The sequence below is a fragment of the Eleutherodactylus coqui genome, chromosome 1, assembly GCF_035609145.1.
Source record: "Eleutherodactylus coqui strain aEleCoq1 chromosome 1, aEleCoq1.hap1, whole genome shotgun sequence".
Taxonomy (NCBI): Eukaryota; Metazoa; Chordata; class Amphibia; order Anura; family Eleutherodactylidae; genus Eleutherodactylus; species Eleutherodactylus coqui.
Genome location: NC_089837.1, coordinates 368564313 through 368585102, shown reverse-complemented (window position 1 = coordinate 368585102; position 20790 = coordinate 368564313). Strand labels below are relative to the sequence as shown.

Sequence of the window (20790 nt, the reverse complement as noted above, 5' to 3'; positions counted from 1 at the left end):
TCGTGTGACGTTCCAGCCCTATCCCACCCCCCTGCAGTGAGTGGCTGGCGAGATCAAGTGACCCGAGTATTTAAATCAGCCCCGGCCGCGGTTCGCCACAGACACACGCTAAGAGAGATCAGGGAAAGTGCTGCTGCTGCTGCTGCTATAGGGACAGTGTTAGCATCTTTAAGAACCACAGCGGTCCTTCTTAGGGCCACAGCTCACCTAGTGCATTACTGTTGTGGCTGCTGTGAGCAGTTTTGCACATTTTTTTTTTTTAATGTATATCGGGCTTGCAGGCTATAGCGTTCTCAGGCTGCAGGCTGTACTTGAGTATAGGGGCAGTATTGGTCAGGCAGGGACAGTGGTAGTGTAGAATTCTGTCTACAAGAACCCCAACGGTTCTTCTTAGGGCAACCTGTGACCGTGTGCATTTAACTCCGTGGTTGCTGGGAGATGTAGTACCTCAGTATTGCACAGCAGAGCCTGCGTGCAGCCTTCATTTAAATATTTTTCTGTCTGCACTTTGCGTTGCGTCAGCTCAGTCTGCCTCTAAATGTACGCCAAGAAACCACAAATTTTCTATGCCGCTCTGTGTTATACGCGTGCTGTCTTGTCTGACAATTGCACGGTGTGTCAGGCGCCCATACATTGAAAGTGCAATACACACTGCATAGCCTCAGCCTGCATTGCCTAGAAAAAACAGGAGATTTAAAAAAGAAATCCTTTTTACAGCTACCAGTGACCCAGTGCATTTGCCTGCATGGCCTGTGGGACTTCACGTCCATCCAAACTGCATAGTGCACAGCAAGGCCTAAGTGCAGCCTTCATTTAAATATTTTTCTGTCCGCACTTTGTGTTGCGTCAGCTCAGTCTGCCTCTAAGTGTACGCCAAGAAACCACAAATTTTCTTAATTCACAAACATTTTAACACCGCTCTGTCTCTGCTTGATTCTTAATCCAGCATGCTGAGGGGTAAGGGTAGGGGTAGAGGACGTGGACGCGGTCGCGGTCGAGGACGCGGAGTCCCAAGTGAGGGTGTGGGCATAGGACGAGTTCCTGGTCCAGGTGAATCGCAGTCGGCTGCTGCGGGAGTAGGAGAGAGGATAGTTTCTGGGGTCCCCAGCTTCATATCACAGTTTTTGGGTCCACGTCGTAGACCTTTATTAAAAAATGAGCAGTGTGAGCAGGTCTTGTCGTGGATGGCAGAAAGTGCATCCAGCAATCTATCGACCACCCAGTCTTCTACGCCGTCCACTGCTGCAACTCTGAATCCTCTGGCTGCTGCTCCTCCTTCCTCCCAGCCTCCTCACTCCATGAAAATGACACATTCTGAGGAGCAGGCAGACTCTCAGGAACTGTTCTCGGGCCCCTGCCCAGATTGGGCAGCAATGGTTCCTCTCCCACTGGAGGAGTTTGTCGTGACCGATGCCCAACCTTTGGAAAGTTCCCAGGGTCCGGGGGATGAGGCTGGGGACTTCCGGCAACTGTCTCAAGAGCTTTCAGTGGGTGAGGAGGACGATGACGATGAGACACAGTTGTCTATCAGTGAGGTAGTAGTAAGGACAGTAAGTCCGAGGGAGGAGCGCACAGAGGATTCGGAGGAAGAGCCGCTGGACGATGAGGTGACTGACCCCACCTGGTGTGATAAGCCAACTGAGGACAGGTCTTCAGAGGGGGAGGCAATTGCAGCCGCAGGACATGTTGGAAGAGGCAGTGGGGTGGCCAGGGGTAGAGGCAGGACCAGAGCGAATAATGCACCAGCTGTTTCCCAAAGCACCCCCTCGCACCAAGCCACCGTGCAGAGGCCAAGGTGCTCTAAGGTGTGGCAGTTTTTCACTGAGACGACGGACGACCGACGAACAGTGGTGTGCAACCTTTGTTGCGCCAAGATCAGCCGGGGAGCCACCACCACCAGCCTCACCACCACCAGCATGCGCAGGCATATGATGGCCAAGCACCCCACAAGGTGGGACGAAGGCCGTTCACCGCCTCCAGCTTGCGCCACTGCCTCTCCCCCTGGGCCCCAACCTGCCACTGAGATCCAACCCACCTCTCACGACACAGGCACTACCGTCTCCTGGCCTTGACCCACACTCTCACCTCCACTGTCCTCGGCCCCATCCAGCAATGTCTCTCAGCGCAGCGTCAAGCTGTCGCTAAGAGAATCGTTGGAGCAAACGCGCAAATACGCCGCCACGCACCCGCATGCTCAAGCTTTAAATGTCCACATAGCCAAATTGATCAGCCTGGAGATGCTCCCCTACAGGCTGGTGGAAACTGAGGTGTTCAAAAACATGATGGCGGCGGCAGCCCCGCGCTACTCTGCCCCCATTTGCCACTATTTTCACGATGTGCCGTCCCAGCCCTGCACGACCACGTCTCACGCAACATTGTACGTGCCCTCACCAACTCGGTTACTGGCAAGGTCAACTTAACAACGGACACGTGGACAAGCACAGGCGGGCAGGGCCACTATATCTCCCTATTCACATTGGGTGAATTTAGTGGAGGCTGGAAACGAGTCAGAGCCTGGGACCGCTCATGTACTACCCACCCCCAGAATTGCGGGCCCCAGATCGGTGCTGTTATCTGCGGTGGTGTATGCCACCTCCACTAAACCTTCCTCCTCCTCCTCCTCCAACGCAACCTCTACTTCGCAATCAAGACTTGTCAGCAGCAGCACGTCGCCAGCAGTCGGTGTCGCATGGCGCGGCAGCACAGCGGTGGGCAAGCGTCAGCAGGCCATGCTGAAACTACTCAGCTTAGGAGAGAAGAGGCACACGGCCCACGAACTGTTGCACGATCTGACAGAGCAGACCGACCGCTGGCTTTCGCCACTGAGCCTCTAACTGGGCATGGTCGTGTGTGACAACGGCCGCAACCTGGTGGCGGCTCTGCAGCTCGGCAGCATCACGCACGTGCCATGCCTGGCCCACGTCTTTAATTTGGTGGCTCAGCGGTTTCTGAAAGGCTACCCACACTTGTGGAACTCTACGCTTCACATGTTGTCCCGGCTGTATGAGCAGCGTAGAGCTATAGTGGAATACCAACTCCAACATGGGCGGCGAAGTGGGAGTCAGCCTCCTCAATTCTTTACAGAGGAGTGGGTCTGGATGGCAGATATCTGCCAGGTCCTTGGAAACTTTGAGGAGTCCACCCTGATGGTGAGCGGCGATGCTGCAATCATTAGCGTCACCATTCCCCTGCTATGCCTGTTGAGAAGTTCCCTGCAAAGCATAAAGGCTGATGCTTTGCGGGCGGAGGCGGGGGAAGACAGTATGTCGCTGGATAATCAGAGCACCCTTATGTCTATATCTCAGTGCGTGGAGGAGGAGGAGGAGGGGGAGGAGCCTGAGGAGGAAGAGACAGCTGGGCCCACTGCAGAGGGTACCCATGCTGCTTGCCTGTCATCCTTTCAGCGTGTATGGCCTGAGGAGGAAGAGGATGATACTCAAAGTGATCTTCCTAGTGAGGACAGCCATATGTTGCATACAGGTACCCTGGCACACATGGCTGACTTTATGTTAGCTTGCCTTTCTCGTGACCCTCGCGTTACACGCATTCTGGCCACTACGGATTACTGGGTGTACACACTGCTTGACCCATGGTATAAGGATAACCTTTCCACTCTCATTCACGAAGAGGAAAGGGGTTTGAAAGTGATGCAATACCACAGGGCCCTGGTGGACAAACTGATGATAAACTTTCCATCTGACAGCGCTAGTGGCAGAAGGCGCAGTTCCGAGGGCCAAGTAGAAGGGGAGGCGCGGAGATCAGGCAGCATGTTCAGCGCAGGCAGGGGAACACTCTCCAAGGCCTTTGCCAGCTTTATGGCTCCCCAGCAAGACTGTCACACCTCCCCAGTCCAGGCTGAGTCGGAGGGAGCACTGTATGGTGAGGGAGTACGTAGCCGATCGTACCACCGTCCTCCGTGACGCCTCTGCTCCGTACAACTACTGGGTGTCAAAGCTGGACACTTGGCCCGAACTCGCACTGTATGCCCTGGAGGTGTTGGCTTGCCCTGCGGCTAGCGTCTTGTCAGAGAGGGTGTTTAGTGCAGCTGGGGGAATCATCACAGACAAGCGTACCCGCCTGTCAACAGACAGTGCCGACAGGCTTACACTCATAAAGATGAACAAAGCCTGGATTTCCCCAGACTTCTCTTCTCCACCAGCGGACAGCAGCGCTACCTAAAGACCTTTGTCAATCTGTGTATGATATTCGTCCTCCTCCGGCTCCTCCTCCTGAAACCTCTCGTAATCACCGCGAACGGGCAATTTTTCTGTGGGCCAAAAGGCTCATATAACTTTTCTAAATAATATTTATCTGTTTCAATTCTCATTAAAGCATTGAAACTTCTACCTGAACCAATTTTTATTTTCCCTGGGCTGCCTACAGGCCTAGTTAAAAATCAAGCCACAGTACGCTAAGCGATTAATGGGTTTCACCTGCCCTCTGGGTTGGGCATGGGCAATTTTTCTGAGGTATATTTGTACTGTCGGTAAACCAATTTTTCGGGCCCTCGCCTACAATGTAATCCAAGTAATTTTTATGGGCTTCGCCTGCACTCATGGTACACCACTGTGTCTGGGGTTAGCCTACACTTTTGCTACAGAAATGTAACTCTGTTCTGCCTACCTATACTTCTGCCACAGTAATGCTACAGGGGTCTGACTATATTTCAGCAACAGAAATGTTACTTCGGTCTGCCGATACTTCTGCTCCTGAAATGTTACCTTGGTGGGTGTATACTGTTACTACTGTAATTTTACTAATACTGGGCTCTGCCCATAATGCTTCAACGGAAATGTTACTGGGGCATGTCTATACTGCTATAACAGAAATGTAACTAATAGTGGGCTCTGCCCATACTGCTTCTACGTAAATGTTACTGGGGCCTGTCTATACTGCTACTACTGAAATCTTACCAATACTTTGCTCTCCCTACACTGCTGCCAGGGAAATGTTTATCTGCTGCTTTGCCCATACTGCTTCTACGTAACTGTTACTGGGGTCTGACTATACTGCTACTACTGAAATGTTACAAATGCTGTGCTCTCCCTACACTGCTGCCAGGGAAATGTGAATCTGCTGCTTTGCCCATACTGCTTCTACGTAACTGTTACTGGGGTCTGACTATACTGCTACTACTGAAATGTTACAAATACTATGCTCTCCCTACACTGCTGCCAGGGAAATGTGAATCTGCTACTTTGCCCATACTGCTTCTACGTACCTATTACTGGTGTCTGACTATACTGCTACTACTAAAATGTTATAAATACTATGCTCTCCCTACACTGCTGCCAGGGAAATGTGAATCTGCTGCTTTGCCCATACTGCTTTTACGTAACTGTTACTGGGGTCTGACTATACTGCTACTACTGAAATGTTACAAATACTATGCTCTCCCTACACTGCTGCCAGGGAAATGTGAATCTGCTGCTTTGCCCATACTGCTTCTACGTACCTGTTACAGGGGTCTGACTATACTGCTACTACTAAAATGTTACAAATACTATGCTCTCCCTACACTGCTGCCAGGAAATGTGAATCTGCTGCTTTGCCCATACTGCTTCAACGTAACTGTTACTGGGGTCTGACTATACTGCTACTACTAAAATGTTACAAATGCTGTGCTTTCCCTACACTGCTGCCAGGGAAATGTGAATCTGCTGCTTTGCCCATACTGCTTCTACGTAACTGTTACTGGGGTCTGACTATACTGCTGCTACTGCTATGTTACAGGGTTGTGGAAACGGAGGCTTCCCAAAGACATGATGGTGGCGAGGCCGCGCTACTAAGTACCCAGGCGCGACAACTTTTCAGCGACGCGGTCACTGGGAAGGTGCATATAACCACGGACACGAGGACAGGACACGTACTGCCTCAAAAACATCCCCGTCCTCCTCCTCCAACAATGAAAACATTCTTGGCAAATGCTTTCGCAGTGGTCCATCTGGCGGCAGTCCAAGAATTTCACCTTAAACGACACAATAAGAAAGCCCCCCACCACGGCCCACTTAATCCTGGCCACATTCCGAAAACAAACTAAATAAAACCGCGCTAATAGGTCCACAGTCACGACCACTATCCCACCAACGCGGTTACTGGTAAAGTGCATATAACCACGGACACGGGGACACGACACGTACTGCCTCAAAAACATCCCCCTCCTCCTCCTCCCACAATGAAAACATTCTTGGCAAATGCTTTCGCAGTGGTCCGTCTGGCGGCAGTCCAAGAATTTCACCTTAAACTATACAATAAGAAAGCCCCCCACCACGGCCCATTTAATTCTGGCCACATTCCGAAAACCAACTAAATAAAACCGCGCTACTATATCCACAGTCGCGACCACTATCCCGCCAACGCGGTTACTGGTAAAGTGCATATAACCACGGACACGGGGACACGACACGTACTGCCTCAAAAACATCCCCCTCCTCCTCCTCCAACAATGAAAACATTCTTGGCCGAAGCCCACCTGTATGTAATCAGGCGTTAGCTTTGCTGTCCAGGGCACTGCAATGGGATATATTTATGTACCGCCGGTGGGTTCCAGGGAGCCACCCCTGCTGTGGGTCCACAGGGACTTCACATAGGGGAGTTGTACCTACCTGTGTCTACTTATAAAAAACCCCAGTCTGACTGGGGCATGCAGTGTGGGCCAAAGCCCACCTGTATTTTATCTGACGTTAGCTCAGCTGTGCAGGGCACTGCAATGGGATTTATTTATGTACCGCCGGTGGCTTCCTGGGACCCACCCATGCTGTCGGTCCACACGGAGTTGTACCTGCCTGTGTCTACTTATAAAGAACCCCAGTCTGACTGGGGCATGCAGTGTGGACCGAAGCCCACCTGTATTTAATCTGACGTTAGCTCTGCTGTCCAGGGCACTGCAATGGGATGTATTTATGTACCGCTGGTGGGTTCCAGGGAGCCACCCATGCTGTGGGTCCACAGGGACTTTACATAGGGGAGTTGTTCCTGCCTGTGTCTGTGTATTAAAAACCCCGGTCTGACTGGGGCATGCAGTGTGGGCCGAAGCCCATCTGCATTTAATCTGACGTTACCTCAGCTGTGCTGGGCAATGCAATGGGATTTATTGCTGTACCGCCGGTGGCTTCCTGGGACCCACCCATGCTGTGGGTGCACACGGAATTCCTATTGCGGAGTTGTACATGCCTGTGACTACTCATAGAAAACCCCAGTCTGACTGGGGCATGCAGTGTGGGCCGAAGCCCACCTGTATTTAATCTGATGTTAGCTCTACTATCTGGGGCACTGCATTGGGACAAACTTCAGGAGCAATACAGTGCTAATGAGACGTGCACAGCTACGCTAGCATAGGAGTCCGCTGTAGGCCCGCGATTGCTGAGGGTTTGTGCAGAGGCCTATGTCCTTGGTGCAGTGAAAGTCTGCTTCCTGCCTAGGATTGCTGAAGCTGTGGGCCGAGGCCTATGTCGTGGGGGCAGTGCAAGTCTGCCATGTTTGGCCGCTCAGATCAATTTTTGGTTCATGTCTTGGGTTTCCTAGGACCCACCTATGCTGTTGGTGCAAACTTAGTTCCCATCGCAGTGTTTGACCTGTCTGGCACAAAGACACTGACTGACTTGGGTAAGGGCAGAGCGCAGATGGCTTTCCCCTTGCAGTGTCGATTGAGCTATGCGACACCTTGACAGAATGAATACTGTGTGGCACATGGATTCCCCATTGCTATGCCCACGTTTGCAGCTCCTGACGGAGGGGGCACAGGATTGGATTTCTCATTGCTTCTGTACAGCATTGTGGGCTATCGCCCCGCCCCTTTTAAAGAGGGTCGCTGCCTGGCCCTGCCAACCCTCTGCAGTGTGTGCCTCCGGTTCCTCCTCATGGCAGACGCACTTATAAATAGACATGAGGGTGGTGTGGCTATGAGGCCAGCGTGTGGCATGAGGGCAGCTGAAGGCTGCACAGGGACACTTTTGTGTGCGCTGTGGACGCAGGGTTGTGCGGGGGGGGGGGGGGGGCATGTAACCCAGGAGAAGAGGCAGTGGTGTGTCCCGCAGGCAGTGCTTGTGCTTAGTTGGAGGTAGTGTGGTGCTTAGCTAAGGTGTGCCTTGCTAATGAGGGTTTGTCCAAAGTAAAAATTGTTAGGGGGTAGGGCAGGCCCACTCTTGCCACTATTGTGGCTTAATAGTGGGACCTGGGAACCTGAAATGCAGCCCAGCATGTTGCCCCTCGCCTGCCCTATCCGTTTCTGTGTCGTTTCCATCACTTTCTTGGGTTTTCCAGATTTTCACCAATGAAAACCTTAGCGGAGCATGGGTGATATACAAAAATGCTCGAGTCGCCCATTGACTTCAATGGGGTTCGTTACTCGAAACGAACCCTCGAGCATCGCGGAAAGTTCAACTCCATCAACGAGCACCCGAGCATTTTGGTGCTCGCTCATCTCTAATCTTGATCAAATTGTGAAAACCCATCTGCCTCGAGAAGGCAACCTCCTCTAAGGGAAGCCTTGGAACCCTACCTCCAATGACACGTTCACTGTGGTTTTTACAGTAGCAGCAAAGTAGATGAGATTTTAACCCTTAACAATCAAATTTTGGATTCAGGGTATCCTAGGGGGCTTTCTCTTTCTGCCATTATACAATGGCGCCGTCTGCTGGCTAGAGCAGTACTGTGGTATGGGACATGCTGGAGAGGCACCCAACAACAGAGCAGCCAGTAATATACAATAAGAATACCCTGCCAGACGTCTTCCAACATCAGAGCTGTACAGCCTACAATCAGAATGTCTTCAGACGTCAGACAGTGGATTGGAAAGGGTTAAAATTAGAGATGAGCGAACGTACTCGTCCGAGCTTGATGCTTGGGCGAATATTAGGGTGTTCGGGATGTTCGTTATTCGTAACGAACACCACACGATGTTCGGATGTTCGGGTTACTTTAACTTTCTTCCCTGAGAAATCATTTCTATATGCGCTCAATGGGGCCGGCGGCAGCAGCGCCAACCCCATTGAGAACATATAGAAGACAAATCCTTCTTCTCTGCCACAGCTGTAACAGCTGTGACAGAGAAGAACGATGTTTGCCCATTGAATTCAATGGAACCGGCAATACAGCCGACTCCACTGAATGCAATGGGCTGCCGGCGATCGCGGGATGAATTGTCGGAAAGGGGTTAAATATATAAGTCCTTTCCTGCAATTCATCCAGAAATGTGTAAAAATAAAAAATATATATATACTCACCTGGTGCCGGCAGACGGAGTTCAGCGCGGCAGGCTGCAGTTCTCCTGAACTGCTCTGAACAGCTGTGAGTAGTATTCAGCAGCCGGGGATTTAAAATCCCCGCCTGCTGAATAAGATGCCTCTGAATGGTCACAGCCTGACCAATCAGAGGCCAGCCCTCACTCACACCCATTCATGAATTCATGAATGGGTGAGTGAGGGCTGCCTCTGATTGGCTCAGGGGCAGCTCTCCTGCCCCTGAGCCAATCAGAGGCAGCCCTCACTCACCCATTCATGAATTCATGAATGGGTGTGAGTGAGGGCTGGCCTCTGATTGGTCAGGCTGTGACCATTCAGAGGCATCTTATTCAGCAGGCGGGGATTTTAAATCCCCGGCTGCTGAATACTACTCACAGCTGTTCAGAGCAGTTCAGGAGAACTGCAGCCTGCCGCGCACTCCGTCTGTCGGCACCAGGTGAGTATATATATATATTTTTTATTTTTACACATTTCTGGATGAATTGCAGGAAAGGGCTTATATATTTAACCCCTTTCCGACAATTCATCCCGCGATCGCCGGCAGCCCATTGCATTCAGTGGAGTCGGCTGTATTGACGGCTCCATTGAATTCAATGGGCTAACATCGTTCTTCTCTGCCACAGCTGTTACAGCTGTGGCAGAGGAGAACTTGCTGTGTCGTTCCCATCATTTTCTTGAATTGCCAAGATTTTCACACATGAAAACCTTAGCGAGCATCGGCAAAATACAAAAATGTTCCGGTCGCCCATTGACTTCAATGGGGTTCGTTATTCGAAACGAACACCCGAACATCGCGGGAAGTTCGTTTCGAATAACGCGAACCCGAACATTTTGGTGTTCGCTCATCTTTAGTTAAAATGTTGTCCACAAGCTGCGGAAAAAAATCCACACAAAATTTGTGCAGAAATTGACATGCAGTGCCGAATTTAATTCTGCAGCATGTCAATTGTATTGCTGTTTATCTTGCGGAATTCACCTATGGTCTATGGGGGGGGATAATTCCATACTAAAATCCATGTTAGGTCATTTTGTGGATTTTGATGCAGATTTTCAGCTGCAAATTCTTCCCCCATGTTAACATGCCCTTAAAGACAAAGCTCACCTAGGCATGTGACCTACAAAATGAACTCAGGGCAGGATGGATCCAGCTACACTTCTAATTAAAAAACAGCCTTGAACAGTGTCAGACTGGGGTGCTTAGGGTCCACTAGTAAAATTTTTTGTGGGGGCTCTCTGTATAGCTACATGCACACAAATTCCTGGCTGCCACAATTGCATACAATTCAATGAAAAGGTGGCTGTGTTTGTGTGTGGCCCTTTCTCCACTGATGTGTATGGAGATTGCAGCAGGCACAAACAGTTGGACTCCCTTTCATCTGATCGCTGAGAATCCCAGAATTGGCATTTATGGCATATACTTTAGAGGATGAGATCAAACAAAACAGCAACAGCATGACTGAACCGTTCGGTAATATGCAGTTTTATCTCAAAACACCTCTGTTTTCAAGTTGATTAATAATGCTATGCAGTTTTATAAGTGATCAATCATTAACGATTTGAAAGCTGCGCCTCTCCATAGCCTGCTGCCTGGCTCTTGCTATGGACTAGTGGCCTTCTCAGCTCAGTAAAGTGCTGATGCAGCACTGAGCTGTGGGTGATTTATGATAGGCCCCCCTCCAGGGCCATTGAGAAGATACTGTATAGCCCAGAAAGGGTGGATACTGGGCAGCCTTTAAGTGCACCTAAATGTCATCACAGGTAGTCTGACTGTATAAATAAAGTATCTAGTTTATTATACGTATATATAGGCTGGCTGAAATGTTGTATGCTGCCTATTCGTATGTATTGTTGTACTGCGCTGTGTGTGTGGGGGTGGAGGATGAAGGCCCACCCTTGGCTCAGGGCCTACTGGCGGATTCACCTGTTTCCCTGTGAGCCAGTCCAAGCCTGATCTTGGGCATATGGGAAGAAGGGCACATCCAGGATGGAGGAAGGCACACCTTCCTGTTCCTTTCTGCATTATACATTTAGAGGTGTGGCTTCCTCCATCCTGGACATGCCCTCCTTCCCATAATCCCAAGACTGTTGGGGCAGATGGGCTCTCACAAGTTGATCAAAATGTGCATTAAGAACCTGAAATTTCAAACATAGCAGTAACAGCTGTCTGTGTATGGTTTTCTGGCTTGGCTTTTAATTTCCAGTCATTGTTACAAGGCTTGTATAAAGAGTCTAACGTTGACTTGCAGGAATGCTGCCTTCCAATAGGTGGCGCTACAGAGGTATTGTTCCATCTCTCTTATTTGTGATTTAATATTCCTGGATTTGTTTTTGGCATGTGTCTTGGCATCTGCATTGTGTTGTTGCACACTGTGTGTATGTTTGTCATATCGCCACTGTAACGTGCACCTGCATATATTTATTTCACTTTGTTTCAGAGGCACTGTTGTCTACTCTTGTTTTTTTGTGCATTGGTATGAGACAGCGGCAGTCAGGAGAATTTGTTTTGACATGCAAAATATATATGACATTTATTGTTTTCTCCAGTAGAATATACATTATTGTGTGACCCATGCAGTACATCATTCTGTATATTCAAAACTGAAGTTGACAGGGACTAATAGCTGGGTTAGAGCTGATGTCCTTGTCAGTGCGGCAATCATCTTGCTCTTGACCTTGTCCCAGTTTTTTTCCTTTACGTAACAAGAAAAGTAGTGATGACCTCCTTTCCCTGCTGTGACTTCCTACATTGTTCTTTAGTTGCCTCATTTCTGGAGCAGCATTTAAAAACTGCTTCATCCTCTGAATGAACTCCTAAGTTTTATAACTACTTGCCTGTCTCAGGAGATATTTACATCGTATTTCATAAGGGGTGTCTCAGACTTTCAGAAGGCAAAATGGAACCATAATTTCCCCCAAGCTCAATTAGAGATGAGAAAGAAGACCTAATTGTGGTGCATAAGAGTCAAGTTGAAAAGGAAACCTTCTAAAATATACCGGTAAACCATAATTGAACATGAAAATTGTACCTAAAATATCGGTCACCAACTACCGCTCGTTCACAGATTTCCTCAATACGTATATAAATACTTGTGTACATGTCAAGGTTTTTTGGATGAACCTTCAACAGTATGTTAAGTAACTGATTATTATAAGGGTTTTCTCAGCTGGACAACTCATGTTACAGGGAATGGGGATTCCACGGTGGGGTTACCTTTATTAACCAGGTGAGGTGCTATGGTTGGCTGTATTACTTATGTAACACTGCACTCTGTGGTATCCACTGTAAGGGTAGCATCTGGTCCCTTACCAGCTACCCCCAGTGGTAGGAGGTATCAGTAGTTGGAGTAATTGCAATCTGTTCATCTTGCCTGCCCCTTCAGCTATGTTAGGGGCAGATTTAGAGCAATCCAGAATAAAAGCCAAGCCTATGTACATCAACTAAATTAGTTTTTCAGTGTTTCAGGAAAAATCTTAAAAGTCAATGAAAATGTAACAAATATATTAAATTTCAAGTTAATATAATGTCTCCCATCATCAATATAAATGATTTAATAATACAATGGCATGCTCCTCTTAGAATACCTCCATATGGCACCATATGAGAACAGAGTCATACATAGGTACACAAGGACCCCATAAACTACTATAGGTGCCATATTACAGTGCTAGTGGAGAGAGATGAGCTAACTCAAGTATGTTCCTGAGGCAGTAGGTAAAGTCAAGAATGAAACGGAGGTGCTGCCAACCAGGTGAAATGTCTTCCTCTGAGGGGGCACGAGAGACCCTGTAAAACACCGGATAAAAAGCCTGGTGCATGGCACAACCCTCCAAAAAAATGATCCTACAACAAATAGGAACAGACATTTTTAATTTCAATAAAGCCGTCAATAAAACGAATTTCAAGGCAAGAGAGCCTCTTCATCAGTTACACTTTATAATAATAGATAGGGTGTTGAGAAGGAGAAAGATGATTGCTGGAGCAAGCCTAAGGCATTGGCGTGGGTGGTAGGAGCAGTGCTGCTGCAGTTGTCGTGGTGGCACCAGGCTTTTTATCCAGTGTTTTACTATATTACAGTTAACCTATATGGTTATAGGTTATACTGAGCCATTAAATAGTACTTTGCATGAGTAGTAAATGCACGTTACTACACATCACAAACTACCATGTGACTACTAATCAAACTGGTGGAATTTAAGACTCACAAAATAATTGTAACTGGTATACAGTTAATGAGGTTTAAAGCAATCCGATTCATTCCATCACATTTTTGAACTCTTATATCAATCAGATGCATTGCAATCATTCAGTATTACCAAGCCTTATTTATGAGTGAATGCATCCAAAGTAAAGATCATTTCTTCTGTCTAAGTTGTCATCGTCAGCAGTATGTGAGCGATTATCTCTTTAACCTTGGGAATAACTCCATTAGATGGCAGGTAAGCTTGGATAGACAGCCTTCATATTTGGAAGAGGTTTTCTAAAAGTGTAATGGGCCCATTATTGATTGTGAATTACTACTTCTCTTTAATGCTGCATACTTTTATACTTACATCAGCAGGCTATAAATTTACGCATACTTAGTTGTCAGTAATGAATTTAGGATCAAAGCATAATGTAATTTAAAATAACAGCTTGCAGTTTTGACAAGTTAATACCTTGCTTGTTTCTTTCTTTCCATTCCAGTGCCTTATCAGCACCTTATAGTTTTGGAAGAAAACTCTGTTCATATTTAGCTGTCATTATAGAATGTCAGCGCTAATTTGGCAGAAGAAATAGAGAGAGAATGATTTGAACTGTTGATGATGCATGCAAAATTGCTGCACCGCACAGCCCTTTATTATAGTTAAATGCTTTTTGATGTACAGTATTTCCATTTGGTTTGTTTCCAGCGGGAGAGTAACAAAACATTTCAAATTGGTTGCAGGCTGGCATCAGATTTTGTATTACAGGAACAGCGTTGCTGATTTGACCGTTTCATTCTAACTGATCTCAGTCTTTCCACTCAGCGTGATTGATGGTGGGATGCAGCTCCTGTCATAATATGTATCAACATATTTTATGAGCGTGTCCTCAAATGCTTATAAGCACTATATAAAGACTATTCACATCGCTGGCAGGCAGCATAAATAGGATATCTATGGACATTGCTAAAGGCTGGGCAGCAGTCTTTTTTAATATCGTGGGTTAATGTCAAGCTATAAACTCTGCAAACAATTTTTGTGTATTTTTCATATTACTTTACATAATTAAATGGCTAAGGTCACATTTGCATAGAACCACACAGTTAAAAAGGCAGAAAAGCCACATGTTTGTGCATTGGGTATTCTTAATGATCAGTTTGTCCATTTTCTTAAAGAAACCATTCTAGAAAAGATCCCTAGAATTGTTTTGTGTTGAAAACAGCACATCCGGCATACAAAAACCTCCAACTGCTATTTGCATACAGATACCTGTCAATTATGTGGAGCTGGGTGAGAAGAAGCTGGAAGGGAGCCGCCCAGTGGACGCTTTCCCTCTTGTTTGGACGATTACCTTTTCTCTGAAACCCAGCATCATTTCAGAGTAAAGCAATAATAATAGTACTTTGCAAATAAAGGAGATGGAACAATACCTCTGCAGCGCCACTTATTGGAAGGCAGCATTCTTGCAAGTCAATGTTAGACTCTTTATACAAGCCTTGTAACAATGACTGATAATTGAAAGCCAAGCCAGAAAACCATACACAGATAGCTGTTACTGCTATGTTTAAATTTTCAGGTTCTTAGTGCACATTTTGATCAAATTGTGAGATCCCATCAGCCTCCACAAGGTGACCTCTTCAGATGGGACCCTAACTGTAAAAGAAATGCTTCTCTTGGAGACAGCTGTTTTGGGATGTATGCCCCTTCTCAGTGTGTAGTAGGTTTCTGGCTTGGCCTGTGATGTGGTCAGGAATGCTATATTTTCTCCTAAGGGCTCCCACCCACTAGCGTTTTTTTTCACTGCGAAATTCGCACGTTTTTTTTTTCTACAGGGGGTCTATGGGACTTGTAAAGTTAAAATCGCGATCGCGCAAAACCGCGATTTACCGCGAAATCGCGATTTTGCGCAATCGCGATTTTAGCTTTACAACTTCCATAGCCCAAAGACCCCTGCAGAAAAAAAAAACACTGCGAATTTCGCAGTAAAAAAACGCTAGTGGGTGGGAGCCCTAAGGGAGAAAACAGTATTTTGTAACAAGGAAATTGGTTTTTCGTTCTGCCCTTGTTTAGGGCAAAATGAAATTGCAGGCAGGTTCCCATTAAAGAAATATAGCTATAGGGGGATAATAAAAGGCCGTTTGCAGTTTTAGTGTTTCTGTATGACATTCTTATATGTTAAGCTATATATGAATAAAATAAAGTTTTCACATGTAGAGGTCAAAAACTTGAATCATTTTCTATGACCTACTTTTAATGTTTATTTCTCATGGGAATAAGCTCATCACTGAAATACTGCTGAGACTGTAATGACTTTTCCAGCGAAAGCTGCCTGTATTGCTGGCCTTTTACCAAGTACCGCTGCTCATCAAAGCAATATAGAATATGAACAAATTATTTTATCTTGCTTTTAAGTTATGAAAAACTAGTGCCATCATAAGAATGTATTATGTATGGTGTTTAGAAATCACATACCGCATATTGGGCCTATGAATTCTAAATTCATTTTTCATCTGACAAATAAAAGATGGCATTTGGGGTAAAAATATACATAAGCATTTCCATTGGATTGAATGGATCATGATCAGTATGGAGGGAAGGTTATTGGAAGCTGGAATATTAAGTGTGCCATACACAGAACCAAGTCATCTCCCGTGGCTCCCATACTAGCATACCCATTCAGATTGGTTGAGTGAGGGTGTATTTACATGGGTGATTTTCCTGCACAATTTCTGTGCATTGTGAACAGGTTTCTTTGCCTATAACTACAGAACTAGAAAAGGAATCAAGGTAGTCACTGGCAAACTAAGAATACCAAAGCAAACAAAGTAATCACTAGTTATTTTTTTTCCATTGCTCTGCAGGGTCCATGAGACATTTTATGTTTTGGCACAACAGAGATGGCATTTAATTAGAAGAATCACCTGTGACCATCTTGTTGTGTCCATGTTAATTCTACAGGCATGGGCAAAGCTCAAACCATTTTGCAATGTGAAAACTCTAAAATTAAATAAAGTAAAATAAATCTTGTTATTTGTATAGCACCAACTTATTCCGCAGCACTTTCAGGTAATTTATTTATTACCCACACCAAGCTGGGTACTCATTTTACTGACCTCGAATGGAAGGCTGAGTCAACCTTGAGCCTGCTACTTGAACCATGCGGAGATTGAACTCACAACCTCCAGCATTTCTGCTGCCTTAACACTCTCCTCCACACAAGACTCATAACTATCTATCTTATTATTTGTATAGCGCCAACTTATTCCGCAGCGCTTCCAAGTAATTTTTAATTGTTACTCCCCACCAAATTGGGTACTCATTTCACCGACCTCGGAACGATGGAAGGCTGAGTCAACCTTGAGCCAATATACAGTATACATATCAGCTTCCTGGATGCTTGCAAGCTTTAGTTAGGGGGGGTGGGGGGGGGGGGAATCCCATCCAGCGCTTAGTGTAGCAGCCAATCAATTACATTAGATGAGAATGGGACAACATTATTCTCCAAAAACTCCAGCAATTGGCTTCCTCACTTCCTAGATATTTATTGACTGTTGTAAAAATAAGAGAAGATGCTACACAATCGTAGACATACCCCTGTCCTAACTTTTTTGAGATGTCAATGACAAAATAAAAAAGAAAAGCAATGCTTGCGCTCACGGGAACACAGAAACAATAACTAATTTGATTAGATATATAATTAATTTATTTTAATACACAATATACTGAGCTACGCGTTTCTGCGACTATTCTGTCGCCTTTTTCAAGGAGCTTGAAAAAGACGACAGAATAGTCGCAGAAATGCGTAGCTCAGTATATTGTGTATTAAAATAAATTGATTATATATCTAATCAATTTAGTTATTGTTTCTGTGTTCCCGTGAGCGCAAGCATTGTTTTTCCTTTTTATTTTGCCATTGATTGTATAACGAGCCCCCATAATTTTGGGTGGATACTTGTATATTTGCTGTGCGGCTCTCCACGGATAAGGGACTCAGCTTTATATTTCTACACGCGATCCAGGATCATGGTGCCGGTGAGACCTGGACATTAGTCTAGCCTCACCTGAGCACCCGGTGAGTGTTTTTTTTCATTTCACCACAACTGATTGCTGCTAATTTTTATTCTTGGCGCTCTCCTCTCACTTAATTCTCTATTTTTTGAGATGTGTTGCTGTCATCAATTTCTAAATTAGTTTTTTTTTTTTACTTAAATGGAAAAATGTCTCATTTTCACCTTCTGATCTGTGTTCTATGTTCTATTGTGAATAAAATATGGTTCTAGAAGATGCCCAAGTCATGCATTCTTTTCTTTTTTCCATTTTACACATCGTCCCAACTTTTTGGGATTTGGGATTGTAATACATGACTAGTAATAAGGAATAATAAAATCTAAACATTTATTTTGCAGAAGCCAAGTGGATTTTTCTGTAGAGTACAGATGTCGCTTCTTACACCCAGCCGAAGCAACCATGTTACTGGTATCTAAACCTGCCAGTGGAGCAGGTGGCGCTACATTGTCTTTTTATCTTCAATCAAGATTGAGTGATTTAGCTCCAACTGTAAGTATTCTTTGACCTACCCAGGGTATGAAATAAGGTAAAGTGAAATACCATTTACACTTACTTGTATTGAAAAATTACAATGCAAAACTGCCTTTTTCTGGAAAAATTAATATACATTTTCAGAGGTTCTATATTCTGGTACACAGTAATAGTAGAGTATTGAAGTAGTATAGAGTTTGTGAAGTCACATCACACTATACTGGGAAAACAGAAATGCAAAATGTTGTTTATACTTACATAGGTTTTATATGCTACTAGTTGTAGAAGCTAACTAAAATTAAGAAATATCCCAATAAACATGAAGATTTTCATGTAAATGTCGCCTGACCCACTGTGTGCTACAAATACGAAAAGGGTAATACGAGTCTGAGGATGGCAGGAAGTTGGAGTCATTACTTGTCATTGATTAACTATCCTCACTTCAGTATCTTGACAGTTGTTCTTTGGTTGCCCTTCTACTTCTGTCTTTGTAGCCACTAACAGAAGATGATGAAGGAGAACTTCTTGACATTTTACATTTAGAAATAGCTTTCGCCAGAGCGGAGTGATAACCTCAAAATCCCTGTGTTCTGTTTAAGTCACATATCTCATGTGTTGTTGAAATTGAAATGCTAACAAAATAGTAGCCTATAAGTCTTCTAGAGATATCAGTGATGGGCATAAGTATACAGGATATTTGTATGGCTGTATAATAACTGATAATGAATTGTTGCTTGTGAATTCTTGTATTTATTTTAAGGTTCAACTGAAGCAGGAATCTCCATGCTATGAATTAGAAAAGATCTATTTGTCTATTGAAAGTCCTTACAAATGTCATGGAAAATTCAGGTGCGTATCTGTAATCCTTTATAGATATAACTGATAACATAATAAAGTAAACCCCAACATTTCATTTAGTCATTGTGAAAAATAGTAGTATTGTAAGTAGAAAACTGAATTACAAGGAACCTGTCACCAGGTTCTTGCTGCCTGAACCATGGGCAGTATGAACCTGGAACAGATATGCACATGGTTCCCCATGTACACTTTGAGGTTATCCTGTTTGACTCAGGAATGGGGCTCTCAAGACAAAGAGGTAAGCAGTGCTGGGCTCTCCATGCCCGCAGCATGCTGACTGATAGCTTTTCCCCTGTACAGAAGCAAGGAGAGAGCTGTCATTCTACATGCTGTGAGAGAAGGGGGAAAATCCCAGTCCGGCCCACCTCTTTGACTTGAGAGCCCCGTTTCTGAGTCAAACAGGCAAACCTCAAAGTGTACATGGGGGACCCTGTGCATATCTGTTCCAGGTTCATTCTGCCCAGAATTCACAATAGTATGTTGAAAAATCCTTTCAATCAAGAACTTTCATTAATAGTGATAGTTCTTCCCTTAAATGACCATTGCCTAATAGTTAATGGTTGTGCACTTCATGAGTTTTCTTCCACTATGACATAATATTTTTGAATGAAAGGGGTTGTCGGGTTATTTTTTCAGAATGAAAGGTCAGGTGCAGATGTGCTAAAATAATAAATCAAGCAGTACTTACCCATCCTTGGCTGCAGTATTCAGCTCTGCAGCCCAGCTGTTCTCCTGGTCCCTGTTGACAGATGAACTCACGTGCCTGCCAATTACAGATCATAGCATCACCTCCTATTCTCCTGGCATCACTGCTCACATCCTGGGCACCATGCTACCAGGAGTTCCGAACGGTGATGTGGGGCCTCTGACTAATAGGCAGTGGTCCCCTGACTTTTGCTATCGATAAAGACCGTCAGGGATACAGGACTAGATCGCCAGGTCCGAGGACAGGTAAGTAACACTTCATTTGTCATTTTAGCACATCTGAACCTGACCTTTAATTTTCAAAAAGTAACCAAACAACGCCTTTGATGAGAAAGAGACTGCTTTACAAGCAAACAATCCTATATAACATGCTTCTTTTAATTTTGTGGTTCACAATAAATTTCCCTATGTACAGTGTCATAGAGAAGTACCTTGGGCTCTTCAGGGGAATAAGTGGTATGGTCCACCTAGCTATCAAAGAAAACACCCTTTCTCAGAAAACACTGAGAGAGACATTAGTCCAAAACCCCCAAATGTAAAATTGAAATAAAGAGTTTTTGTAGTTGTTTAACGTTTAGGCATAGCTATAGACGTGCTGTAGGAGGACAGCCGCATGTGATGGGCCAAGCATTTACAGTATCTCGCTAACTGTACATTGATATATTCATGTACAATCATACCTCACTATACAAATAAATACTTGACCATTCGGAGCCTGGTCAGATTCTATCAGCAGCCTGCAGCAATATAAAATTACGACATGATGACAGAACTCAACGGACTCCATTATATTGTTGTCCATCATGCGACAGATCTGTCACAGATTGATAACCATTTTTCAGATCCTATGATGGATGAGAAAATGGAATTCCTAAGACAGATATGATAAATGGGGCCCATTGTTCAAAATAACCTGCTCTTTTCCCTGCATTTACATGGAAGGCATTGGGAGATCTTAAAAGCTTTTCCAACGTATTGGCTTTATATTTTCTGCATGTCGCATTAGCTGTAGTGCTCATTAAGAGTCATTTGAAATCTGTTCAAGAAAATAACCGTTAATGAGCAGTAATGAAAATATTTCATGATCTAGCACTTCTACAAATATTTTGTATGCCGTAGCAGCCATTAAGGTTATGTATACTTAGCATATCCGTGTATTATCGTATTCGAGAATTCTGGCATTGTATTACTGTAAAGATAACAGGAACATTTAATTGATTTCTTTCTGTATCAAGTCTAATTGAAAAAAGCACAAAGGCATTTT

At 45.1% G+C, this 20790-nt stretch overlaps 2 protein-coding genes across 2 annotated transcripts in view; one reads left to right on the top strand and one right to left on the bottom strand.

Annotated features, from left to right (window-relative positions):
• The window catches only part of CFAP47 (cilia and flagella associated protein 47), a 508792-nt gene that overhangs the window by 211609 nt on the left and 276393 nt on the right, over nt 1-20790 (top strand). Inside the window, exons 39-40 of the mRNA XM_066577980.1 lie at nt 17831-17981; nt 18724-18812. Coding sequence (XP_066434077.1) covers nt 17831-17981; nt 18724-18812 — 240 coding nt within the window. The remainder of the gene's footprint in view (nt 1-17830; nt 17982-18723; nt 18813-20790) is intronic.
• The window catches only part of AMELX (amelogenin X-linked), a 677225-nt gene that overhangs the window by 387895 nt on the left and 268540 nt on the right, over nt 1-20790 (bottom strand). The window lies entirely within an intron of this gene.